The sequence below is a fragment of the Cervus elaphus genome, chromosome 30, assembly GCF_910594005.1.
Source record: "Cervus elaphus chromosome 30, mCerEla1.1, whole genome shotgun sequence".
NCBI classification, from domain to species: Eukaryota; Metazoa; Chordata; class Mammalia; order Artiodactyla; family Cervidae; genus Cervus; species Cervus elaphus.
In genome coordinates, this window is record NC_057844.1 from 73864449 (window position 1) to 73891922 (window position 27474).

At 43.5% G+C, this 27474-nt stretch overlaps 1 protein-coding gene across 7 annotated transcripts in view; it reads left to right on the plus strand.

The window, feature by feature from the left end:
• MBNL2 (muscleblind like splicing regulator 2) overlaps nt 1-27474 on the plus strand; it is a 164854-nt gene that overhangs the window by 34072 nt on the left and 103308 nt on the right. For all 7 annotated transcript variants that reach the window (XM_043891933.1, XM_043891934.1, XM_043891931.1 and 4 more), the window contains exon 2: nt 15723-16499. In XM_043891933.1, coding sequence (XP_043747868.1) covers nt 16326-16499 — 174 coding nt within the window. In that variant the 5' untranslated portion in view covers nt 15723-16325. The remainder of the gene's footprint in view (nt 1-15722; nt 16500-27474) is intronic.

Here is a 27474-nt window from a genome sequence, read left to right on the forward strand (position 1 = left end):
ACCTTTGGGTAACCTAAAGCATCCACTTAAGTAAGAGGGCTTCCCAGGTGGTGCTAGCCGTAAAGAAGCCACCTGCCAATGCAGGAGCCTCAGGAGATGCAGGTTCAATTCCTGGGTCAGGAAGATCCCCTGCAGCAGGGCATGGCAACCCACTCCAGTATTCTTGCCTGGAGAATCCCATGGACTGAGGAGCCTGATGGGCTACATGCCGTCCATGAGGTTGCAAAGAGTCGGACAGAACTGGAGCGACTTAGCAGCAGCAGTAGCAGCAAGACGAGCGAGAGGGAACCCTTCAAACTGCTGGCCTGGGGCCAGGGATCTTTTTTATCAGCTTTCTTTGGACATATCGGAACTACCATTTGAGAAGCTAGATGAGACCTGGGAATAGCTGTTAGAACTGACGAGGAGTTATAGCACCGGGCCCAGGGAAGAGCCCGGAGCCAGGCTTAATAAATGTTTGTGCTGCTGAGTCATTCTTCCTGGGAAAAGTGGTGCAGACAGGCTCATCTCTGGCCAGTGCTGCAGGACTGCCACTGGCCTTCACCGAAGTTTCTGGCATCAGTGGTCATCTTCCCACCATCGCTCAGGAAGGACCCTGGGAATGAAATCCTGACACTGGTGTCCTGCATTTAGTCTTCCAAATGCTTTCATGGACAGCTGATCAGTAGAGTCTTGGCAACAAAGGAATGGGGCAAAGGAAGTCTGCATTTTAAAGACTGGCTCAAGGGCACGTGGTTGTGTAAGCTGCAATGTCTTTGACTCAGCATCGTGGATTTGGGTAAACCATCCGTGTCTCCCTTAGATGCACACTGATGTTCAGTCCTGAGAAAGACATTCTGATTGCTGCCAGGAAGACCCATTGCAATAAGCAAAACCCCATTTACGTCTACACATAAAGTTTTATTGTCATCATAAAAATTATTTCCAATTTCATCTCTGTTAGAAAGAGACTGCATTAGGAAAATAATATTTTAATTGTAAAAGCTTTACTTCGTGGTCAAGTTGCTTTTTTATACATAGTGTTAATAACCAAAAAAATGATTTTGGGTACTGGAATAGGCAAAGACTGTTAAGTGGGTAGTCATGGGATGATCTGCGTATCAGAGAAGGTATTATTCAGACTCCACCTTTTTTTTTTTTCTCTCTCTCTTATTTTATCTTGTCACATTTGGTTTGATTCAAAGCCATTGGTTCTCTTTGAGAAGGAGGTCAGGCTGGTTTCAGGAATAACCAGCGTCAGAAGAGCAATTGAAGCATGCACATGGGAACGCAGGTGATAAAATCATTTTGAAAAATAATGAACAGGTAACTTGAGAGCTTGTCGTGAGGGTGGTATCACAGGTTATACCAGGTTATTAATTTTCCGACTCAGCAGTACACCTCTTAAAAAAACACCTAAAGGGAAATGGATCTGTTTTGGAAAGAAATGCAAGGGCAGAGAAGAACTGAGGAACTGAGGGAAGTCCACAGCTTGGGTAGAGCTGGGAACGCAAAACTGCTGTTGCTGCTAAGTCACTTCAGTCGTGTCCGACTCTGTGCGACCCCACAGACGGCAGCCCACCAGGCTCCTCCATCCCTGGGATTCTCCAGGCAAGGACACTGGCGTGGGTTGCCATTTCCTTCTCCAATGCATGAAAGTGAAAAGTGAAAGTGAAGTCGTTCAGTCGTGGCTCCTCCCTCCATGGGATTTTCCAGGCAAGAGTACTGGAGTGGGGTGCCATTGCCTTCTCCCAAAGCAAAACTACTTACATTTAAATAAAACCTGTATGTCTGGAAAATAATGTGCAAAATATGTAGTTAAGAGAGCAATGATTAGTGTTCATACATTGAAACAGATGCCTAAGGAGTTCTTGGTTCACCTACAAAATACCAAAGCACCCACCCTGCCTGGTGTTTGCTTGCTCGTTTGTCGAATGACTGAGCGACCGCCACGTTGGCAAGGGAGCATAGAGCCTTGCAAGGTGTGGTCCTGAGGTTTGGCGGTTTGCTCCTCCATTCCCAGGAAGGCAGGAGGGCCTTTGTCTGCGCCTCAGTCTCCCCTTCCATAAAATGGGAAGAAGCACCCTTGCCACCCCAGAAGTGGCCCGTGACTGGGAGCGGTTCGGCACGTGACCCGTTTTTTCCTCTCCCCGTTTCCCCGTGGCACTCCTCCGAGTGGTGGCCCGCTGTTGCCATGGTGACGCAGAACAGGGTGACGTTGCTTAGAAATGATGACAACTGGCGGCAGCGGGGAAGCAGAGCCACAGTGGTGATTAGCCTCCAAGGAGTGCCCTGTCTGGGCGGAGCGCAGCAGAAGGAGGAAGGATGGCTTTAACAAGTCGTGAGCGATGCCACCTCCCTCCAGCAATTAGCAGTTGTCACCCCCGACAATGCCTCAGCGTGCTGGACGTTTTTATAGAATATCCCTTTGGTTGCCAGATTGGCCCATTTTTTTGTATTACTCAGTACCCCAGGTTGTAAGCGCAGTAAGTATTTGTTGTCCATTTCGATTCTAGCAGTTAGCTCAATTTCCTGAAAGATAAGAGGAGCTGTTGACTCCCACCGTCTTTTGTCACCTGCTTTGTACTTGGGACTTGAGTCATGCCTTATCAATGGCGACTTTGAAAAGTGTGGCAGGAAATTGATTTTTTTTTTTTTAAACTTCTGGGGTGAGTGAAATGACAACAAAATTAAAATCTTATTTGAATAGATTGATCTCTCCCTGATCCTGAATTCCTGGGTTTGGTTGTTCAGCTGAAATCAAATGGTGCTCTGCAGGGAAAAGTTTTGGGGGGTTAAATAGTGATGAGATACCATCACCTGCATGCCTGACCCTGCTGGTATCTTTCCCACAGGGCTCAAAAAAAAGATGAGTAGCATTCTGCATCCTTCTGGGGCCTTCTGAACCCTAGGAACATCCAATCCAGATAACCCCTGTGTCTGGTTCTGTGATTGTATTCCCCGAAGTTAGTGGGATGTGATTGGAAGTGAAAAGAAGTTGGTGGGCTGGGAGGATCTTCCCAGCAGAACCTCCCTGGGATATATTCAACACCGGCTTGCAAATATCACGAAGAATGGGCACCTAGCAATGGCCATTACTTAAGGGGACCAGGGCAGAGGAAAATCTGCTGTCTCTAGTTTGCCTTCAGAGTGTTTACCCCCAGGGTATCCTGTGTTGATGGTCCCTGCATGCATGCTAAGTTGCATCAGTCGTGTCCAACTCTTGGCAACTCCATGCATTATAGCCTGCTAGGCTCCTCTGTCCATGCCATTCTCCAGGCAAGAGTACTGGAGTGGGTTGCTGTGCCCTCCTCCAGGGGATCTTCCAAACCCAGGGAATGAACCTGTGTCCCTTAAGTGTCTCCTTCACTTTTAGGCAAGTTCTTTTCCACAAGCACTACCTGGGAAGCGCCATGTGGCTCAAAAAACTGGACCTTCACCTGCTGGAAATACCAGGGTCTCTTGGAGCCCAGTCTTACCAAGAAATAAATTCACTTCCACTTGTAGCAATCTTTTTTTTTTTTTTGCTGAGAGCCTTCAGGAACCAGTAGTGCTCCCATTCAGAAAGTTCCAGACCCCTCCTTGAGGTCTGAGAGCAGAGCAGCTCCCACCAACACACCTTGAAGGCAGGCCTGGGAGTGTTGCTGAGTTCCCAGTGCATGGTAGCACTCTACGTGCTGTTCTTGTGGAAGAGAAGACATGAAGAAGAAGACCTAAACCTCTGGGATCCCGAGACCTAGATCTGTGTGCTTTCTGCAGCCTGGGGCTGCAGTGTTTAACACCTGCTCCTTCCTGGGTGCTGAGTACAGAGCCTGCACAGAGCCCCCTTGAATCTGAACTCTGGTGCAGGAACACAATGAGCTCCCCAAAGACCCCCCCTTCCCCTCTATTCTCCCCTCCCCACCCCTCCCTACCCCTCCACCAACACACACACACGCCATTGCTCCTGTTAGATCCCTGGGCTCAAACGGCCAGCTAACAAATCTAGGCCAAACCCAGCCGGGCTGATAAGATTTCCAGAAGAGTTCCTAAAAATACATTTCTCCTTAAATCAGCCTTGCCAATCACTGTGCAATCACAGAACGTTAAGGGCAGAAGTGGCCTGAGAAATTGTTGCGCCCTCTCGTTTTTAAAGCTAAGAAATCAGAGTCCCAGAGAGCTAACAGCAAGAACAACAGTGGCTGAGGGATGTTTCAAGTCACATCATGAAGATGGAACAAAGCAAGCCATACAGGCGGTACAAACTGTGAGCTGCGTAGTATGTTCTTACTTATTTGTCTATTCAGCCTTTCACTTATTCAGCAAATATTTATTGTGTACTTGCCCTGTCTTGAAGTTTTGATGTTGCCCTAGATGGCAGGGATACAGACAGACCCTGCCCTCAGAGACCTCACATTGTGCTTGGGGGAGAGCTTGAGCAGATAGGTAAGTAAATATGTTGAGTGTCAGACAAGAAACAGGACTTTGGAAGGGAATAAAGCAGGGTGAGCTGGAGTGAGGGGGTAGGACTGATGCAGTATCACATCAGGAACTTGGCAGCATCCCGTCTCTGCTCCTGCTTTCAGGTTGCCGAGGGCAGGTGGAGAAATCATGTGTTTCAGAACAAGTTCACGCTGTTGCACTGAAGTGGTGCTTCCTGGGCTTTATCTCTCTGCCCTTGGGGGACATCTCAAGCCCCACCTCAGCCTGTCTCAGCTTGTACCACATCTCTTCACAGACTGAGATATAGGGGCCACAGCAAGAACTACCGCACTCCATCTGCCTGCCCTCCAGCTGGAGACCAGCCTGCTGCCCTTGCTCCCTGCTTCCCTTTGCCCCAGTCTCAGAGCCCCCCACTCCACCCTGGCCAGTGCCCAAGTTTCTCCTCCTCCTTTGGGTGCCTCTTCTGGCCCACACCCCCATCCTGCCATTTTCCCATGCTCCCGTTGTGTTTCTTCTCTTTCCACTCAGAAGAGTAAGGAAACGGGGGAGAGTGATGGAGAAGCAGGTTCTTGCCTCTCTGCTGGGGCTCCACAGAGGAGGGCCTTACGATGCTGTGAGCAGATCTCAGATTCACAAAGGTCGCTTCCCCAGGAGCCCACAGGTGATCAAGGGCCATCTGCCCCCTGTGCACCAGAGTCCAGAGCTCTTCTGGCTGCTCCATGATGTTCTTGCAGCCCCAGGTACTCTGGGGAGCCCCAGACACTGAGCACCTCATTCCCCAGCACCCCCTCCTCCCGTGCTAAACTGCTACCTGCAGAGTCAGCGGTGACATCCACCACCGACAGTTGTCCACATACCCTTGATCTCATGGCGCTTAATATTTTTAACTGCTCAGTCCACCCTGAAACTGCATGTCTCTCCCGGCACCTGGATGTAACACTATTCAGAAAACCCTTTGTCTTTTTGTTACTCTTTTCTTCTGGTTTCACCTGCTCCTCTTCTTTCTGTCATCTTTAAATAACTGAACAAAGTGTCTTTGACCCTGTCCAAATCTTTCCTTTTTCTCTCCTACATATATGCGTGTGCTAAGTCGGTTCAGTCATGTCCGACTCTTTGAGACCTCATGGACTGTAACCCGCCAGGCTTCTCTGTCTGTGGGGATCTCCAGGCAAGAATACTGGAGTGGGTTGCCATTTTCTTCTCCAGGGGATCTTCCTGACCCAGAGATTGAACCTGTGTCTCTTACATTTCCTGCATTGGCAGATGGGTTCTTTACCACTAGCGCCACCTGGGAAGCCCCTCCTAGATTATACACACAGATGTAAATATCGTTATAAGTATTTCTGTTTTCTCTCTCATTTTAGCCATTCTGTGGTGTTAGCTATCATTTCTATGAATAGTAATTCCAGCTATATACACATGACCACGACCTCTATGCCTCGGTTTCCAACCTGCCTCCTCTCCCTGACATCCTTCCTCCTGGGCAGGGCCTTTTGAAGTCCTGGGACCCGCATTTTGAAGTCCTCTTTGACAGTTCCCTTCCCTGCATTGCTCACTCCCAATCCCGCAGGCTCCTCTGTCCATGGAATTCTCCAGACAATACTTCAGCCATTCCCTCCTGCAGGGGATCTTCCAGACCCAGTGATTTTCCTGTGTCTCCGGTATTGGCAGGCAGAGTCTCTCCCACTGGTATAACTTTGGGCCTGAATTGTTCCTTTTCTCCTGGACCCTTGCTCGAATCACCAACCAACTTCACCACCTGTGAGCTCTTCTAATTCTAATGCATCCTAAGTGATCCTCCAGCTGGGGATTTGTCTAGATCTCAAGCGCTCCCCAATATCTACATTACTAATGATCCTGATATTTTATAATGGAGTCTACTTAGTCAGACCTACTCAGCACTATCATCAGTGGAGATAGCACTGCCCCCTATAGAGAACCTTGGAAATTTAAAGGAGCATTATTCCCTCATCGTCCTAATGACCAGGCAACATCTCTGGAATGTAATGTGTGGAAGTAATGGATTTTGACATCTTGCAATGGATATGACTCTGTGGGATTGAAAAGCTAGTCTGTATCTAGTGAGTGCTGAGTGTACAGCTAGACATTCACATAAGTAAAAATGCTATTCTGGGCAATCTGGGTCAAGATCTTAACTCTGTTTCACATATTTGCACGAGTGTTTTTTTCTAATTTTTTATTTTTTGGACAGTCGATAGAACTGAATTTTTCGAGAATGCAACTATGTAAATTGAGGCAAGATTGTTCTTGAACTTGTTAGGAACTTTGACAGGAATTGTTTGGCATTCTGAAAAGCCACATCACCTGTCACACCTACGTCAGTTTGCATTTGTGTGCCCATCACACAAGATAAGTCGTGGATATCCACCACTTCATTCTGTTTTCTAATATACTTGTGTCTAAGCTTGGACATTCTAAAACACACATTTATTTTACAAATAGCTTTGTTGCTGTTCAGTCGCTAAGTCGTGTCCGACTCTTTGAGATTCCGTGGACTGCAGCACGCCAAGCTCCTCTGTCCTCCACTGTCTCTTGGAGTCTGCTCAAATTCGTGTCCATTGAGTCAGTGATGCTATCTAACCATCTCATCCTCCGTGGCCCTCTTCTCCTTTTGCCTTCAATCTTTCCCAGCATCAGAGTCTTTTCCAGTGAGTCAGCTCCTCCAATCAGGTGGCCAAAGTACTGGAGCTTCAGCTTCAGCAACAGTCTTTCCAATGAATGTTCAGAGTTGATTTCCTTTAGGATTGACTGGTTGGATCTTCTTGCAGTCCAGGGGACTCTCAAGAAATCTTCTCTACTTTTTTTGATATTTAGTTGTATTTCAGTTATGACAATATATTGATTTTTCTTAAATGTGTGTATGTTGGTTAGATTGTGTATGATTTTCATCTGTTGGTAACAAAAGTTATGTTACGAAAATTTTGTTCAAAAGGCATTGTACATGTACAGGCAGATGAATGAGGCTTTCGGCTGGTAATTACAGAAAGAGAGCGAAAAGGAAAAGGGTCAAGTGAAAAGCAGTCCAGGCCACCAAAGGCAGGAAATGGAAGTTCTGACAAAGGATTCCGTGGCTTTCAGGCCTAGATGGCTGGGTAATTAAACTGACTGCACCCACGGGGTCCTGGACTTCCAGGAAACCGGTAAATGCTGTCAGTCTTAACTGGTATCTAATACAATTGCTTTTATTCTAATAAGAGTAGCTCCTAACTGAATTATAAATGTTCAGATAGAACACACAGGCACAGCAAAAAAAAAAAAAAAAACACCATAATTTGAATACAAATATGTGTTGAATCTGTTCTATCTAGCTGTAGTTTCAGGAGTATATTTAGAAGTCTCTCATTTTCTAACTGAAGAGGGGATTTTTTTCTCTGCCCATTCCTGGAAATGACAGTGAAAATGGGCTGGAAATGTTTGTGCAGGAAAAGGAACTCTGGATTTTATGAAGTTTTCACTTGTACTGTAAGATACCAGGTCCAAGAGGAAACTTTTTAGTGGGGAATTTCTCCTTTTATTTCTGTTATCATGAAACGTTGGCTTATCTGACTTACTGCATGACCTTGGGTGCCCCAGTGTTTAATTTCCCCCATAGAAGTGGATTTGAAAGTATGTTCAAAAGAACAAGTATCATGTGAAATGAAGACATCACTGGTAGCCCTGCTTAGAATGAACGAGTGTTTGGGGTTAGTTTTTGAAGACCATCCATCAAAGGGTTGTCTAACATTCTCTGAAGGACTTCGTACTTTGCACCACCGTCATGGAAAGAGGCTCTACATTCTTTAAGCTACAGTTCATTTGCTTTGCAAAAATGTATAACAGTGAATAGGAGTCCTTTCCACCAGTGTGTGTGTTTGTGTGTATGTAGGAACACAGATGTAAGGTAAGTTGATATATCTTATCTAGCGCTGATAAGCGTTAGACACCAAACAGAGAGTCGTTAAAATATACTAGTAATTATACTTTGGTTGCAGTACATCCATTTATGGTTTACTGTTGAGCCACCTGGGAAGCCACATATATACTGCTAATTATATTTTGGTTACAGTACATCCATTTATGGTTTACGTATTGGTTGGCCAAAGAGTTCATTTGATGTTAATGGAAAAACCCAAATGAACTTTTTGGCCAGTCCAGTGTTTTCAATCCTCATGATTCCAAACAAGGAAACCAAAGCTCAGAGAGCTTAGGTGACATTTCACAGCTATTCAGGGAAGCAGAGGAGCAACTGACTGGAATCCAGGGTTGAAAATTTCATTCTTACCCACGTGTGTGTTCAGTCACTAAGTCGTCCCCGACTGTGACTTCATGGATTGCAGCAGGCCAGGCTGCCCTGTCCTTCACTGTCTCCTGGAGTTTGCTCAGCCTTATGTCCACTGAGTCAGTGATGCTATAAAACCATCTCATTCTCTGTCGTCCCCTTCTCTTCCTGCCTTCAATCTTTCCCAGCATCAGAGTCTTTTCCAGTGAGTCAGCTCTTCACATCAGGTGGCCAAAATATTAGAGCTTCAGCTTCAGCATCAGTCCCTCCAGGGAACAGTCAGGGTTGCTTCCCTTTAGGATTGACTGGTTCTTACCCATAATCCGTGCCAGAGTTTCAAAGCACGTTTCATTTACATTTCCAATATATTTTTTAAAAATCTTAAAGGTGTCTAGAAACAACAATCTTTTTAAGGACAATCACTTTGGCTGCTGGCTTCACTCTTTTTCTTGGAAAAGTCAGCGAGGTTCTATATGGCTTGGGCAGTTGGGACCGCAATGGTTTCTGTATTTTTATTGGTCGTCTGTGGTTCCCGTGGGGAGGGACCTCTTCTCAGGGCCTGTGATTAGGGTGGGATTACACCACTCCTGGAGGTCAAGTGGCTCTTAGCCCATTGCTTCAGATGGCGCTGCCCTGGGTCCCTCTCCAGCCCGGGCGTCTTCATCTCCCACTCAGGATGCGCTGAGTCAAGGACCAAGGGAGTGCACACGTGGAGAGCTATTTTAAATTAAGCTCCAGAAATAGAGGTGGGGATGTTCAGATTTCAAGCCACTCACAGGAAGGAAAAAAAAAAATCATTCTTTTAAATGATGTATTTTAAGAATTTAAAGATTAAAAATAGGAAATCCTCAAGATTTTCTCCACATTAAAATTTAGGAAACTCTGGGAGACATGGTTTCTTTATTGTAATTAGATTTATGCAAAATGAAATTAAAGGCATCCCATAAATTACTTAATGGATAATGAGTCCTTGACTGTCTGACTCAGAAATCGGTTTGTTTTGCAAGGATCCTTTAATCAGCTCCCTAGGAGGCCGTTGTCTGGCAGACAGCTGAAATACCTTAGATGACCAAGAGCCGGCTGGAGGGGTTGTATGCCACACAACTATTTTCCTTGAGGCGGTCTTACGTTTTGATCAATCTAAGGCTCAAGATCGGACATGATGAATGTGTTTCCCTTCAGAAACGTACAAACTGGCTATAAAGTGTTGGTGAGGCGAGGACACCTGGGGTCCTCAGCCTGGGCTTGTCTGAGGGATGTGGCCTGGGGGGAGTTCGCCAGGGTCGGGGAGGAAAGGACCTAAACTCTCCCGGTGACATCATGACATCACAGAGCAGCTATAACAAGCCAACGTGAGCAGCGAATTCTTGCCTACAGTCAAAAGTCACAGCTTTCTGAAAAATCTAACACCTACAAGAGTTTTCAATATGTTTTGAAAAATGAAGTGTCGTGTAAGTGAAGACCCTAAAAAGAGCTTGGGATTCTTCGGTGCCATTGAACAGCAAGTCCACTGGCATTTCAGGAAATACTACAGAACCTTCTTGTGGTATTTTTGAACTTCAGTCTTGCCTTTTCTTTGAAGATGGGTCCAGCAGTGATGGTCCATGTTCATCATGTCTGGTGCTGTCTAGAGAAGCTGGCCCCTCTGTAAAGAGTTCTGGCCTTATGGGACTTGGGACCCAGCTGTTGGTCACCAAGGACCGCCAGCGCCCTAAGACGGCCCTCTCTCAGACAAGGGTCCTGGAAACAACGCTCTGTTTATCCCCACCAAAGGCCTGCTTCATCCTGAACAAAACCCGCAAGCTATGAGATAGTCTATTTTTCAAATTCTCATAGAATCACATCGTATCTGGGGCAGATCTCCCAAGTGTTTGCTGTGTCATCTAGTTTTATTTTGTTTTGACTGATCAGAAACACAGCCACTGGGAGAAGCCCTCAGCCAGCCCTCCTGAAATTGTTTGTGTGGGAATCAGTGACCCCAGGACCTGGCCATTAACTCAGAGCAGACATCTGGGTTCCCTCAGAACCCAGAGGATGCCAGGCACCCAGGAGGATGGCAAGAAATGCTTGCCCCGGTGGTTCTCCAACTTGAGAGCGCTTCAGAGTTAGTCCTGGAAGGCTGCTTAAAACACAGATTGGTGGGCCCCACACCCAGGACTTCTGATTCAGGGCCTCTGGGCTGAGACCCAAGGATCTACATTTCTAGCAAGTTCCCAGAGGCTGCTGGGACTGCTGGCCCATGTACTACACTTTGAAAACCTTTGGGCTAAGGATTCAGGGTTTTGAAGCTCAAATAATTTATCCCTGGGGCATCTTCTCACCTTCACCCTCAACTTACTTGGCAGCAGCAGGGTAAGCCCGTGGCACTTGGTGGAATTTTCCTACAGGATAATACTGGCACTCTCTATTCAGAGCCTTATTCCTTTAGGTTAGAATTTGGTCCATGTGTTACTCACTCAGTCGTGTCTGATTCTTTGTGACCCCGTGGACTGTAGCCCTCCAGGCTCCTCAGTCCATGGAATTCTCCAGGCAAGAATACTGGAGTGGGTTGCTATGCCCTTCTCCAAGCAGTCTTCCAGACCCAGGGATCAGACCCAGGTCTCCTGCATTGAGGGCAGACTCCTTACTGGAGTTTACTTACTGGGCACCCGGGGAGCCCAACTTTGGTCCATATTAAAGTGCAAATGAACAGGAGGAGGACCAGGAGTTTATCTGACAACGATTGTTGAGTGTGCTCTATATATCAGGCACGGAACTGAACTCTGGGGATTTGAAAATAGTAGTCTGTTGTCTCAGATGGTAATGCAGGAGCCCTGGGTCTGATCCCTGGGTCAGGAAGATCCCCTGGAGAAGGGCATGGCAACCCACTCCATGTTCTTGCCTGGAGAATCCCATGGACAGAGGAGCCAGGCGGGCTATACAGTCCATGGGGTCACAAAGAGACAGAACTGAAGTGACCCAGCACACATGCGCAGCTTCTCCACAGACACATTTTAACAGGGGCCCCTCTGGGCAGATGAACTGGAAGATGCCAGCCGCCCCCCGCCCTTTCCCCTCACCCGGGGCGCTGGGAGCTCAGTCCGAAGCTGTGTTCTCACCAAGCCCTCAGGCCACCTAGCTTCCCCGTCACTGCGACCCCGGGGGTGGGGTGGGGGGCCCTCGTCACACCCAGGGTGACTGCTGGGCCCTAAAAGTGTCTCCTTCAGTTCTGGGTTAGCAGCAGCTGGAGGAAGACAGCAGGCCCAGGCCTTTGTAGTGACACCGTGGGATCTGTGCTTGGGGGAACCATCTCTGGGGGTTCCCTTCTGCTGCAGACTGAAGGCCACCTGAGAAACGAGGGACGCTCTGGGTACGCGGCCCCGGGCGAGCGCCCCCTGCAGGCAGTTCTGTGATCTCCACGGCACCGCCTTGCTCTCAGAAGCTACACCTGGAGCAGATCCACCCCAGGCAGGACCCAGGTCATTGATAAGAGAACCACTGCAGAGAGGAAGCTTGGGGGAGTGGATTTCTTCAATAAATATTGATAGAGCAGCTTCTCCTTTCATCACCTTGCGCTGGGTCAGCACTTTACTGTTCACAAAGTGTCTCTATGTTTCTTTTGTAATCAGTCCTTCATGACAGCAACCATGTGAAGTTAAGTAGGAACTACCAACATTTTACATCGGAAAAAACTGGATCACAGAGAAAATTGACTTACCCAAGGTCAGATGAAGGAGCCTTGGCAATATAAGGACTAGAAGCTGGCTCTTAGGGCAGGGTATTTTCACCATTCCAGAAAGTTCTCTGGCTAATAGAAGAAATGAAAAAACCCTTACAACATGAGTAGAACTATAATGCAAACTACATATGTAATTCTGAATTTTTTTGGAGAGGAGTTGAAAGGAAGCAAGTGAGTTTAATTTTAATAATAATATTTAACCTAATTTGTTAATAATATCAATTTACCATGTAGTAAATATGAAACAATATTGAGATTTTTCATGTTCTTTTTTTTTATACTAAAAGTGCTTGAAATTGGTGTGTATTTTATACCTGAGGTTTCCAGGTGGCTCAGCGGTAAAGAATCTGCCTGCAATGCAGGAGCTCCAGATTCAATCCCTGGGTGGGGAAAATCCCCTGGAGGAAGAAATGGCAGCCCTCTCCAATATTCTTGCCTGAGAAATCCCATGGGCAATTTTATACTTAGAGCACATCTCAATTAGGATGCTGGATTTTTATTGGAAAGATTAATACTTGATCTGTATTTAGATTCTGTGAAATTTACAACTGAAAAGTAGATTCATAGTTGGTCCGAGCATACTGAAAAGTTTTCTAATAACTATTACTGAGGATCAGTTTTTAAGTTAAACTTACATTAGGAAGAAATAAAAAATTTAAATTTAGTTCCTCAGTGGCACTAGCCACATCTCAAGTGTTCCATAACCATCTGTAGCTAGTGGCTTCTGTATTGAAGAGCGAAGCCCTAACAAGTAACCCTGCCTCGCTGGAGCCTCCAGTCTGGTACACTCGGGATGTAATTTGTTCTGTGTGTTCGTATAGTTTAGTCTTGCCCCTTGGCCACCATGTATCATCCTCGCCCATCATTGCCCATCTCCTTCGGTGGGCTCCCCTGACCTGATTTAAATCTGCTCTCAGTTCCTCATTTCCCAGAGCTGCTAGCTGTACCCATTCCTGAAGAGGGAGGTTGTGATGCCCCGAGGGAGGTGGTATCTTTGATAATAGTCGTTGTGGAACTTTAAGGATTGAAACAGAACAAGCTGGGAGAAAGAGTGGATTCACCAACAGTTAGGATAGCAGTATATTTACTTGCAATCTGACGCACTTTCTGGTACATCTTTGACTTACACTGGACTGGCCATCAGAAACTTGGCTCCTCTGTTTTTAAAAGCAAGTTCATCTTGATAGAGTCTGATGGTCTAAATTCTGATTGGATTTTCACAGTAGAAGAAATGGCACTCTGCTTCTCCCAGGGTTGGGGGTGGGAGCAGGGAACTGTCTTCTTACCTAAAAGTAGCGAAAGTGTACCCCATTCACTGGACTGGATTAAGAGCGTTGTTCCAGTGTGGTTTTCAGGAATACTTGAGTAATTATTCATTGGTACTTGAATACATATTTGCCTGTTTCTTTTCCTACATGTGAAGGGTTGGCCAAGACTGTATGGCTTTGAGGAAGAGAATCTATCTCCTGCATCTTTGTTGTTCTGTGACCCCAGTAAACCCAGGTCCTTAGGACTCAGGGATGCTGTAAAATATTTTGCAAGTATAAACTCCAGCTATCCAGCCCCTCACTGTGTCTCCAACATTATTGGTGCCTCAGCTCCACTGAACACACTGGCAGAAATGTTTCCTTGTCCCTCACTTCACTCGTCCTTTGTTCTCATGGGGGTTAGAGGTGGGGGTTGAGTTAAGAGTGCAGGTCCAGGCTGGTCGGTGAAACCTGACCTAGAGTCAGCTTGGTTATTAAACTCATCTTCTTAAACTCTTGAAGTTAAGATGGTTGAATGTTAGCTTCTGGGAACGCAGTGCTGCCAAACAGACAAGCAGGAGCCTGTCAGGCCCCTCAAATATTTCACAATTGGAAGTTAGGAATGTGTCACAGCTTCCCAGGTTGCCGATGTCCTTCAATGCACATACAGTTATATCTCATTCAAACACTTCTGCTGACAAGTAAGAGAAGGATTGTGATGAAGAAGCATTCCCCCCCTGTCCCAGGAGATGTCCCACTAAATATTAATAAATGATCCACAATCAGATAAGCTTGGCAGATGCCATTGCAGGCCCTCCCCCCATCAGAGACTCATTCAAGGCTGAAAAAAGCCCTATTGCAGGTAAGCCTTGTTCAGCTTGGTTTACCTGGAGTTAACTAAACCTAATTGACGGTCAGACCTACTCTTTCAGGGAACACTTGTGAACCACTCAAGGATTATTGCTCTCTGAACTTATTTGGTGTATGATGATTTTAAATAACCTACTTCCAGCCTCCATTAAGTTTTTAGTTATAAATTTTTTAAAAGGACATCAAGACTAAGGGAATAAGTAAGGTAGCCTGTGGCATATTCAATATATGAAAATGACCAACTTCTGTTATTTAGTCTTTCATTCATGCTGCACTGAATATTAAATTTTTTAATGTTTTTATAATTTCATAATCCTTAGAGATATTAAAAGAAACTAAATGGGTTGATTTTAGAAATCTGAATTGACCAGTCATATTTTTGTTGTAGGTCTGTGATTCAACTCCAGCATTCTGCAGAACCAAACATTTTTAAGTTGTGACTCTGCTAAAAACTAAACTGCACTAAAGTAAAATGAACTTGCATTCATTCACTTAGTCAGCTAAATTGCTCGATAAATATTTTTTGAGGACCTAATAGCCCTGATCTAAGGCACTAGGGAAACGGAAATGAAAAACACGAACAGGGAAGAAAGCAACATCAACCAAGTATTAAAAGTAGAGGGAAAGTATGAGAGATCTGAGAATAATATCAGGAGTGGTCTACCTATCCCTCTCTAAGCTCAAACCTCTGTAAACTAGAAAGGACATATAGGGTGAGGAGTGCACACATCACCCAGAATGACAATATCCTTATTATATAGAAGAGACACATCCCAAATAATTGTTTATAGCATTTTCAACAATAAAATCAATGGCCTAAATGTGAAATTAATTGGAAGCCACGGTTCTAATACACTGTTTTGGCGATTAAGCACATTAGATTGAATTGTCTCAGAATGTCTAATTATTGTGTCTGCCACACTCATCTGTTTGAGTCATCCCTAACTTTTGGACTGCTGCCTGGATCATTTCTGCAATACGGTTGCAGTTTCGTATTCTTCTCTCTCTCTCTTTTAATGCATAACTTCTCTTGCTATATTCAAAGCTCAAAGCTCTAAACTGCACTTTTGCAAATTCGAGATAAGAGCTAAATAGTTTGTTGAAGTGTTGAGTCCACTGAGTTGGGGTGTAAGTTGATTTTATTTTTTAATTGAGAAATGTTTTATAGTATAGGATAGTTGATTCACCACTTATTTATGTTTTGCAGCTTCAAGATTTAAAAGTGCCTGTGTGAAGTCACTTTTGCTGGAAACCAAGTCCGGGAGCTTTTTGTTCAAATCTTGTTTTTCTGTCAAATATACATTACCCTGACCTTACGAGTGGATGAAGATACCTCAACTGTCTGACTTTGCCAATTGCTTGATTTCAGAATTTTAAACGGTGGAAGGAAAAAGAAATCCTGCTAAGATCTGAACATCTCAGTGGCTTATTTTCCAGCATCATCAATAGCTGTGAGTGTCAGGACTAAATATTCTCCCAAGGAGTGCCATGATATTGAGGTCACTTTATTAAAAACAGTTTTGTCTGCGAAACGATCAGGAGACTCGGACGTTTGCAGTCAGAGATGACAGTGAGCACGCTTTTATTGCGGCCCGCAGTCTTCGAGTGGGGCATATTGATTGATGAGTGACTGCCTGCCGATAAATTCTCTCTGCACTCTGTTTCCTGGATTGGACTTCATTAAGCAATTTATCACTTACCTTCAGACTTACATGTGGAATTTTTCACAACAATAGTTTTGGAATCATTGGAACTTGGATTGATTTCGTCATTTAACAGGGAGGAACAGGATCCCAGTTATTTCCTCATCATGGCTTTGAATGTTGCCCCTGTCAGAGATACAAAATGGCTGACGTTAGAGGTCTGCAGACAGTTCCAGAGAGGAACCTGCTCCCGCTCTGATGAGGAATGCAAATTCGCCCACCCCCCCAAAAGCTGCCAGGTTGAAAATGGAAGAGTAATTGCCTGCTTTGATTCCCTAAAGGTAAGAGAATACGTTTTAGGTAGCCACATTGGACTGTCAAAAGGAACGCTTTTCATTGTACTTCTACCAAAGTCTAACAATTGATTTTCAATCCTGTTTTTCTTATTTGTGGTGATTATTGGGAGATTTGCACTCAGATTTTTTTCATGTCAGGCATATATAAATTTTTTACAGGTCCATGTTTAAATTAAAAATACATGATGGTGTATTTTTGGTCTGGCATGACATTCATGTACTCAAGAGTTTTAAATCAAAGTCTGGCTTGTGACAACTGAAGATAAATATTTTATTAACGTTTGATCTTCTGGAGGTTATATAAAGGTGAAGAAATTGAATGTGTCACTTTTATGTGCCAGTTACTCTGATTCACCTCTTGAAGAATTTCTACTCTTGTGGCTTTCTTTCTTGACCAAGGGCTTCCTAAAATACTTCTTAAGAGGTTTTTCACTCTCTTTGGAAATTTGCCATGGCTAACAGGAATTATTAAATACATACTCAGTACTCCTTGAGAACCTACCATGTGTAGGTTAACACATAGCTCATCAGAGAAGAAATGAATGTGCTTCAGGTTGGTGTCCTTGAGCCCTCTGTCTGGTGGGGAAAATACAACAAATGGCTATAATGCAAGACAGAAAGGGTATGTGCTTGGTCGCTCAGTCGTGTCCAACTCTTTGCGACCCCGTGGACTGTAGCCTGCCAGGCTCCTTTGTCCAAGGGATTCTCCAGGCAAGAATACTGGAGTGGGTTGCCATGCCCTCTTCCAGGGCATCTCCCCAACCCAGGGATCAAACTCAGGTCTCCCACATTGTAGGCGGATTCTTTAACATCTGAGCCACTAGGGAAGCCCAAGATAGAAAGGGCCATGTGCCCCAAGAGAAGGATAGAAAGCAGACTTCTGTGATAGAAAGCAGATTCCTAGAAGGGACAGCTGGCTTCCACCTGATTGTCTGAGAAATATTTCTGGAGTCTGTGGCACCTGAGTTGTATACCAAGTTGGGTAGAGATTAGACTTGAAGAAATGGGAGAATTATAGTGAAAGATCTCATTGAAGAAAATGGGGATGACTTAACCCGTAATTCTTTGAGGTGGATTTTTTCCCTAAAATTATGGATCCTATCAATCCCTGACTGTCTAGGATAGTTCTAACATAATCGTGATATTGTTTTCAATGATATAGGTAAGATACATAGCTAAAAAAAAATAAAACTTAAATTTTACATCTCTGAAGAACTTCATATAAATAAGCTTTCCAAACAATAAAAAAAAAAAAGTTGATCCACGCTCTTGATACATAATTTGGGAAATCATAGTGCTATGAGTTTACGAAATAGTGACCTTAGCTTAATTTGGGATATTGAAGGGACTGGGTATGTTTCTTGCGAAAATTTCTTCTTAAAGTAAAAAAAGAAACTATGTCTTGTTTGACTTACAGATAAAAATTGAAATATAAGACTTCAAATCATATTTTAATGGGAAAATTTGTCTATACTAAAAGCAGAATTTATAGCTCAATAGAATAAAATTAAAATTTGAAAAAATTAGATATGCAGTTTACCTCAATAACTACCCCTCTTTTCTTCCTTTCTATCTCTCAAAGCTTATTAGTTTAGAATTTAAAATTATAACTCATTTTGTCTATATAGAATTGAATAGATGGGCGATAAATCTCAATTCATATAGACTGCAACAGCATGAGCACATTTTTATATTAGTATGTATTTTGCTTGTAGTCAAAAAAGTAAGTAAAGTATGTATTCACTTCTGTGACTACCACAAATGACAGCATTCTCTGTAAAAAGCAGTGTAGATTAAAAACTAGAATGTAAGAACTTTAAGATATGGAATCAGGTCAGAAATGAGAAATTCATTTTCCAGGTCATCCCCAAGTCCTTTGTTTTATTGAGCCAACCCTTTTTTGGTTGGATATTTACTATTAAACTGAGGTTTTAGTAATTTCTTAAAACTTTTAATTCTTTTAACTAGCTAGGGAAGTATGCCCGACCTATTAAGGCTCAGTATTTTTTTGACTATCAACAGCACAACTCCCAGATTCTTATACATCAATATCTTACTGGAGATCCCCCAAGATCACAATTGTTTGAGAATTCCCACCCATGAGAAAAATCGAGAACAGTTATGTTAGGATAAAAATGTAGACCAAGCTGTGAGAATGTTGAATACTATTCAGAAAGAAACTTTGAAGATCATTTTCAGAAGTGTCTAGTAAAACCGTTTCCAAGTGTGGAAGCAGAGTTGTATATTGCCTCAAGTTATTAGTTTCCTTTCAGAATTGTAAATTTTTAGTTTATTTAATTTGAGTGCAGTGTTATAGATTTGTGACATTGTCAAACTGTAAACAATATGGAAAGACCCACAGGTCCAGGAGTAAGACGTACCCGAGTCTACCTGCTCAACCACTTCCCAGCCTTCGGTGGGTCATTTATCACTTCTTAGCTTTGTTGTCTCATCAGTAAAATGAGAAAATTCACCAGGGACATTGGCTGAAGAATTTACAGTGCCCAGCACCACGCTGGCCTGTTCACCTTGAAAGGCGGCTGTAAGGAGTACAAGTCCTTACAACAGGAACTGGTAAATAAAAGAGACACTCAAAAATACAGGCTAAAATGACAGATGATGATGGTGATCATAATGAAGCTAATTTAATTTTATTTCATGTATTAAAAAAGGGAACTCTGAAGCAGTAGAACCAGCCTAGGGTAGAAAGAAGGGCAGAGTTTTGAAGTCAAAACATGCCAGGACTTGAAGAAACCCTGGAAGGGACACGGGCTAACTATATCATTTGAGACAAGTTATTTTACCTCCTTGACTTCAGTGTCATCCTATTTTAAATTGCTATGATAATTCCTACTTCATAAGGCTACTGCAAAGACCAACTGGCCTAAAATATACCTGTTGCCCAGCACAAGCCGGATGTGGTTAAGGACTAGTGATATTAGTGTCTTTCCCTTCCTAATAAAGTATCACATAGTATGGACCTTGAGTTTAATGCCTGGCTTTACAAGCAAAACGTGGCCAACTCTTAAAGCATCCAGTTCTTAATGTGTCCAAACTCTTAATCTATTGTAATAATACCTCAGTGTTGCAAATTAGTCATGAGGTTAAAAGAAATCAAGTTTGAGGCAGACATCATTTTTGTTGTTGTTATTTATTGCAAGATATCTTCTGTAAACACTGTAGGGTACTTTTATTCATAAAAGTAGGGAAAAAAAGAATCTGTGTTGGCTTATATAGGTACAAGTTAATTTGTGAGCCTTAGATACTCCTTTTTTGGTTTTGTTGTGAGTTAAATTTGTATATGTGACCAAACTTCCATAAATACATATGAAACAAATTTGTGGGTGTTTGGAAAAGAGATTTGCTGAGGTCTTTGTCAAGAGAGGTGTACGTATATAGATGCTATTATAACAGAGATTTTGTAAAACGTACAGAGTTCTCACAGTGACATTTGTAATTTATTCACGACTGTTACCACACTGTGTTTTATGTGAAACCATTGGACATGCAAGCATTTATGATTTTTTAAAGTTACAGTGTTATTGTGAACAGTGGAACTGCTTAAATATTTTACAGAAGGCCAGAACATTCCAGAAGACCCTTGTATCCCTGGAGCCTAGAACGGCATCTCATACCCTGTGAAAGTGAAGTGAAAGTCTCTCAGTCATGTCTGACTCTTTGCAACCCCATGGACTATAAAGTCCATGGAATTCTCCAGACCAGAGTACTGGAACGGGTATCCTTTCCCTTCTCCAGGGAATCTTGCCAACCCAGGGATCGAACCCAGGTCTCCCACATTGCCGGTGGATTCTTTACCAGCTGAGCCACAAGGGAAGCCCCCTCATGCACTGTAAATGCTCACTAATGGTAGAGTACGTTCATCAGGAAACTTCTCTAGCCTCTCAGATAGGGCGGCTGCATGTGGTTGCATATGGCACACTATACAGTTAGGGTCCATTTCTCATCATAGTGAGATGGGCACCCTCGGGAGTTGTGCAGTGCACAACCTGTGCAGCCATGCACTGTGGCTCTCTTCTTCACATCCCAATAGATTTCAAACTCAGCGGGCTCTGTGCAAGGATTGAAGACACAGACTGACTCTGGAAGTACAACACAACACTGGAAAATTGACAGGACAGTTATTTCACTTTCTCTGAAACTGCATGTGATACAAAAACTACTTGTTTTTACTCTCCCATTCTATGGGATGTTGGCTATAAGTTGGCTGATGACAAGTAAAATTTTAGTCTCTAGAGTTATGGATGAAAAATTAAAAAATTAGAAGTGGTAGATATGGGACAATCTTGGACAATTTTTTAAAAATATCCCCCCAAAGGTATCAAAATATGTCACTGGCCTCAACCTTAACCTCACATTTTTGAATTACCACTGGGCTCTTCAGTTCAGTTACTCAGTCGTGTCCAACTCTTTGCAACCGCACAGACTACAGCATGCCAGGCCTCCCTGTCCATCACCAACACCCGGAGCTTGCTCAAACTCATGTCCATCGAGTAGGTGGATGGACATCCAACCATCTAATCCTCTGTCGTCCCCTTCTCCTCCTGCCTTTAATCTTTCCCAGCATCAGGGTCTTTTCCAGTGAGTCAGTTTTTCATATCAGGTGGCCACAGTATTAGAGCTTCAGCTTCAGCATCAGTCCTTCCAATGATTATTCAGGACTGATTTCCTCTATGATTCAGTACGATTTCCTTTACAACTGGGCTCTTAACAGAGGCTAATTCTTTGAAGAAATTGCTTGAGTATTTTCTAAATTATATGCCTCATTTTGGCCTGATTTAGAAATATAATCTCAGGTAATTATTTCATTATCAATGGAAATCACTGTAGTCCTATAGAGCCTGTCAGCCAGGCATTTTTCATGCAATTATCTATTCTTTCCAACAACTCTGTAAGGTAAATATTACTCAGGTAACCATTACAAATGTGGATACAGATTCAAAAATATAAGTTGCTCTCCTATACCTTATAAATGGTGGAGCAGGGATCTGATTCCAGGTGTGACTCCAGAACTAGTGTCATCTCTTCCTTCTTCCTAATTCCACTGTAAGGACAGAATTATTATTCTGTAAGAATAATCATCGATGTAATTAATTCTAAAGCTCCATAGCTTAGTAATATTTATGTTTAACAAGTCTAGCATATTGAAGTGTAAAAAAAGCATTCCAAAATAGAAGCCCCCAGGAATGAACCTATTTAGGTTCTTGAATATTAAATATATTTTAAAAGTGAGAAACTGCGAGAGAATGCAAGGCACATGTTGTATTTGTTTTTGCATCTGCACACAAATATTATATCATCACTTACGAGGTCTCAGTAACAAAAATGGTTTGGATTCAAGGTGTTGGAGTGTGTGTGTGCCCCCGTGATTCTGAAATACATGGTTTCAGATATATGATGTGAGAAGGTACAGGACAGCTTTGCACTTTAAGAATTCTTGGATCCGCTGATTAGACTTCTCTCTTTTGAGAGATCGGTTTCCCGACCATGACTTCCACTGTCCCTGTAAATCAACCGCTTCCCGTTTGTGTCCTCTCTCGACACCATTCAGACCTCCATACATAGTTTACCCCTCTGAGTACATATCCCAGTACACGTGGTAAGCTTCCTAAAGGCAAGACTGTCTCATTTCTGTGCCCCAGCACCTAACGTGGCATCACAGCAGAAATCCAATCATGACCACTCAAAGAATGCATAAACCAACAAAGAGTCCTCACAGCTTTTCAAAAGGGATTTATCGATGATCATCAGTGCATTTCGGATCCAGCACTGCTCTCTGCATGAGCGTTCACCCTTTTCTTTAAATATTTCATTTTGCGAGCCTGATCAGCCTCTCCTTGGAATTCTCTCCTGCTCTTTCCCCCACGGTATACTCCTAGTTCTTTCGCCACTCTAACCTGCCTGTCTATTCTGCCTTTAATTCCACCTCGTCCTCCTCTTGCTCCCTAAGGTAGATGCTCTCCAAGACCCAGTGTTGGTCCTTCCTAGGTCAAGTCCAGTGATCAGTTCTGAAAGGGGAGGTGCAAATGAAAGTGTTAGTTGCTCAGATGTGTCCGACTCTTTGCAACCCTATTGACTGTAGTCCGCCAGGCTCTTCTGTCCATGGAATTCTCCAGGCAAGGATACTGGTATGGGACGCCATGCCTTCCTCCAGGGGACCTTCCCCACCCAGGGATCGAACCCAGGTCTCCTGCATTGCAGGCAGATTCTTTATCATCTGAGCTACTAGGGAAACCCTCTGAAAGGGGACCTGCTCTCAAATATTTAGTTCCCACCTCTGTGCTGATCAGTCCCAATTCTGGGTGTGTGCTCTTTCCTTGCCAACTTTGAGACTCCCAATTCCTACTGAACACTTCACATGAATGGTTCATTGTCTCCTGCAGTTCAGGATATTTAAATCCACATTCTTCATCCTGTCCCCACCCTGAGCCATCACCCACTCCATCCCCATGCCTTGTTCCCCAGATGCAAAATCTTAGTTTGATCCTCACCATCATGCTAAGCACCCTTAGTGTTGGCTTTTTTTCCCTCCTTGTCCTGATAGTGGAAGTGTGCATCTTTCATAAGTAATCAAGACTATGGAATCTTTACCCAGAAAAGTGGTCATACCCTGAGACTATTGGCACACAATCTCAGGATCGCAAAGGTTTCATGTTTACCTCTAAAAACTTTCTGTGGACTGTGAGTTAAGGAAGTCTCTCATTCACAGAGAAGTCTGACACATTAAAGTGGGCACAAGAAGACCAGAGGACCATTAAAGATACTTTTTAATTGTTTCCCAAATTTTCCTAGAGCCAAGATTAGCAACAAATTCTTCCTAATGCGCAAGATGTTCTCTGCTCAGGATGGATATACTTTCAGCTTTCCAGGACAAGAGGAGGACCATTACTTCCTGTCTAAGAGAAGATGGAATGAGGTTTGGTGCCTTCAGTGAGCAAGGGAATGAGGATTCTCAAGCTCTGCAGCATCTGCCTAAATGTCTTACTTAGGGCCTGCACACCTGCGGCATTTATTTTATGGATGATGCCACTTTCCTGGGACACAGCTGCTACCTAACACAGTTTACAGTGATGAATCAGATAAGATCACCTCTGTGTTAGTTTCCTAGGGTTGTGATTATGAAATACCACCAACTGGGTGGCTTAAAACCACAGAAATGCATCCATCATCTCCTAGTTCTAGGGGCTGGAAGTTTGATCAAGGTGTTTGTTGGACCATGTTCCTTCTGAAACTCCTACAAAAGCAGCCTTCCTTGCCTCTTCTGGTTTCTTATAGTGTGTGCCTCCCTTGCCTTATGACTGTGTAACTCTGATCTCTGCCCTTGCCTGCAGATGTTTGTCTTCCTGTGTGTCTCTCTTTGTATCATCTTCCCTCTGAGTCTGTGTCCAAATTTCCCCTTCTTACAAGGGCATGAGTTATATTAAGGTAGGGCCACTCCCCTCCTCCAGTATGACCTCATCTTATCTAATTACTTCTGCAGTGACTCTGTTTTCAAATCGAGTCACAGTCTGAGGGACAGGGATTTAAGATTTCAATATATCTTTTGGCGAGGGGTGGAGGGGGACAACATGGGGCAATCCATAACAATAACATCTAAACATCAGAAATCAAGCACCGCGGTCTAATTCAATGAGTCCAAACTGGATTTCGGAGTCCATCTCCACTCACTGCCCTGGATGGCCACTAGCCAGCATCGGAGCCAGCAAGAGGAGGCTTAAAAAAAACTCCAGTTTTTGATATTGAGTAAGAGGAGGCCTGATGATAAACTGTCATTCTGTGATTATAACGTTCTGTGTTTAAGCGTGAAAGAATAGATAAAAATAATTCACAGAGAAAAATGGCAAAACTTACTTCTCTAAAAATAAAGCTAATGAAATAAAATACCAATTGTAACCTTAATTATATTGCTTAATAATTACATTTGTTTATTTACTCACTTTGCCTTGGGCAGTGATGGTAACTTCTGTTAGTCCGTGTGGCAGGCAGTTCTTGGGAAACCATTTCTCTACATTTATGATAATAAATAATTTGTTTCATATTCTGTTTTTCTGAAGATGGAAATCGCATTTTGTCAGTACCCTTCTTCCGTGCAAGCTCCTGCTTTTATTTTCCGATGTTTTAATACAATGACAAACTAGGAAGCAAAGAGCTTAGGTAAAAGTCCTGGCCTGAGAACCTGTATTGGTTCTGAATTACAACATTGCTGCATGCAAGCTTACATCATTTCACCTCCCTGGGTTTCAGGTGATTCATCAGTGAATATTCACTAATTCATTCATTTGTTCATTCATTCCCTCTAACTAAACAAAAGGTACAAAGTCAAGATCTGTAGGAATCAGCAAGTAATATGAATGAGTGATTCAGCCCTCACTGTTGGGGAGACCTAGGGCTCACTGGAGACAGCAGGAAATTAGCCGAAGAGCGCATCACCCCTCTAAAGATGCCAGCAGCCACCCAGCCACAGACAGCTGTTGCCTGCCTTTTGAGAATCCTGGGGATTTAAAAAAACAAACAAAAGAAGCAGGGATACAAGTTTTGATGTGAAGTTTCCCAGTTTCTAAATCTTGGCAACCAATGAAAATATCTTTAAACCCTGAAGTTCAAATAGAACACACCTACCGGATAGATTCAGCCTAAAGTCTGCCACATTTAGCCTCTGAAATAAACAAGTATTGATCCTGTGACAGGCGCCTCTAAACACTGGGAGTAGAACAGCATATGCAGATTCTTCCATTGATAGAGCTAATTGAGGGTGGAGTGAATTTATAAACTGCTCTTCATCATCCTTGAAAGACTGTTTTCACACCGCTTTGGTGATTCACTCTCTGGTTTTCCCCTTACCTCACTGGCCACTCCTCTGTCTCTCTTCCTAAATCACCCTCCTCCTCCTCCAGACCTTGAAGTGCTGGCGTCTCTCCAGGCTTCCTCCTCAGGTGTCTTCTCGATGTTTGCTCACATCCACGGTGGGCACCTTAATCTTCTGATGACTTACCTAACACATTCTTGCCTCGGGGATTTTGGGCTTTCTGCCCATCTACCCCAAAACTGGACTTCCCTCAATGACCTCATCCTACCCAAAGGCTTTAAACATTTCCTATATGCTGAAATTTTAAAATTTCTGTCTCTAGCCTTGATTTCTCCTCTGTCTAGGCTCACTCATCCGATTGCCAACCTGCCATCTCTACCTGGATATTCAAGTGACTTCTCAAGTTTAATATATCCACTAATAAGTCTTGAGTCCCCCTTCAGTCTACTGTTCCCACGATACCTGTTCTCAGTAGATGGTACCATTTATTCAGTTGATCAAAGTAAACATCTTAAAACTCGGCTGGAATCTTCTGTTACCATTACCACCATGTCCAATCTTTCTCTCTGTTCTATTGGCAAGTCCTAGTCTCTCTGCCTTCAAAAGACATCCTAGATCTGAGCACTTTTCAGCACTTCTGTGGTGACTGCCTTGGCCCAAACTACCATTATGTTTCAAATGGATTGTTATAATAGTCATCCGTAGCCTTCACTTTTGCCATTCCTTACTCTCGTGACTCAACAGTCATGTCACTCTCTTGCTTAAAACTTTTCAGTAGCTGTCCATTTCATTGATGAAACCCAAAGGGCTTTCCCTAAAGCCCCATGTGGTCTGGCCCCCAGCTGCATTCCTGGCCCCACTTTACCCCGCTTTCCACTGGCTGTTCCCTCTATCTGGAATGCTCTCCCCCCAGGTAACTACAAGCCTCAGTTCTTCACTTTGGTTTAGACTTTGCTTAAATAGCACACATCCCTCCACAAAAGCAACCTCAGAACTTGTCCTTAAGGGATGTCATCTGCCTATGTATCTCTTTCTTAACCGTCTCCACTGCTGGAAGGTAATGCTGTAAGACTGGGGTCTTCATTGCTCTATCATTGTACCTGGCAGCGTCTGGGTGCTCATTCATATTTACAAAAGAATTAAGTAATCTTTGGGCTTCCCTGGTGGCTCAGTGATAAAGAACCCACTTGCCAATGCAGGAGGCGTAGTTTTGATCCCTGGGTCAGAAAGATTCCCTGGAGAAGGACATGGCAACCCACTCCAGTATTCTTGCCTGGGAAATCCCATGGACAGAGGAGCCTGGTGGTCTACAGTCCATGGGGTCACAAAAGAGTCGAACATGATTTAGTGGCTAAACAACAAATATATCCTTAAATCTTTAAAATACCACTTAAAAATACTTAAAAACACTTTGAAGTGTTTTTAAAAAAACACTTTGAAATACCACTGTTTTTCCCACAAAATTCCGCTAACTCTTTTGGCTACCTATTGCTCATTTTTTCCCATTAATCTACAGACAGAAAACCCTTCATGGTTAAAGGTTTTGTACAAACAAGTTCTTTGATTTACAACCCAAAAGGTGTTTCTGGACCCTGTGCATAGTTTTGACTGCCTTGATAGGCAGGTCACATGGAGACGTGCCCACAAGTGTCCGTTAAGAGCTATTTAAATTCCCGGAGTGGCCTGTTTGGCCCCTGTGAGCAGCTAAGTCATCAGTTCCCCAAAGCCTGGCTGTAGAATGATGCTGGTACTGGACAACATTTTCCCTAGTCTGCTATAAAGTCAGGACATTGAAATACATTTGTGTATTGTTTTGTTTTGTTTTTATTGTGATGAGACTATGACAGGAGATCTACCCTCTTAACACATTTTGGGGGGGACTGTGCCATATGACTTGTGGGATTTTACTTCCCTGACTAGGGATTGAACCTTCAACCCCTGCATTAGAAGCATGGTGTCTTAACCACTGGTCCGCCAGGGAAATCCATTACCACATTTTAAAATGCATAATGCGGTATTGCTGTCTACAGGTACAATGTTGTAATGCAGATCTCTAGAATTTATTAATCTAACATACTGAAACTGTATAAATACATTTTTTTCATGAAGATAAATTCTTTAAATTTAAAGGTTGCT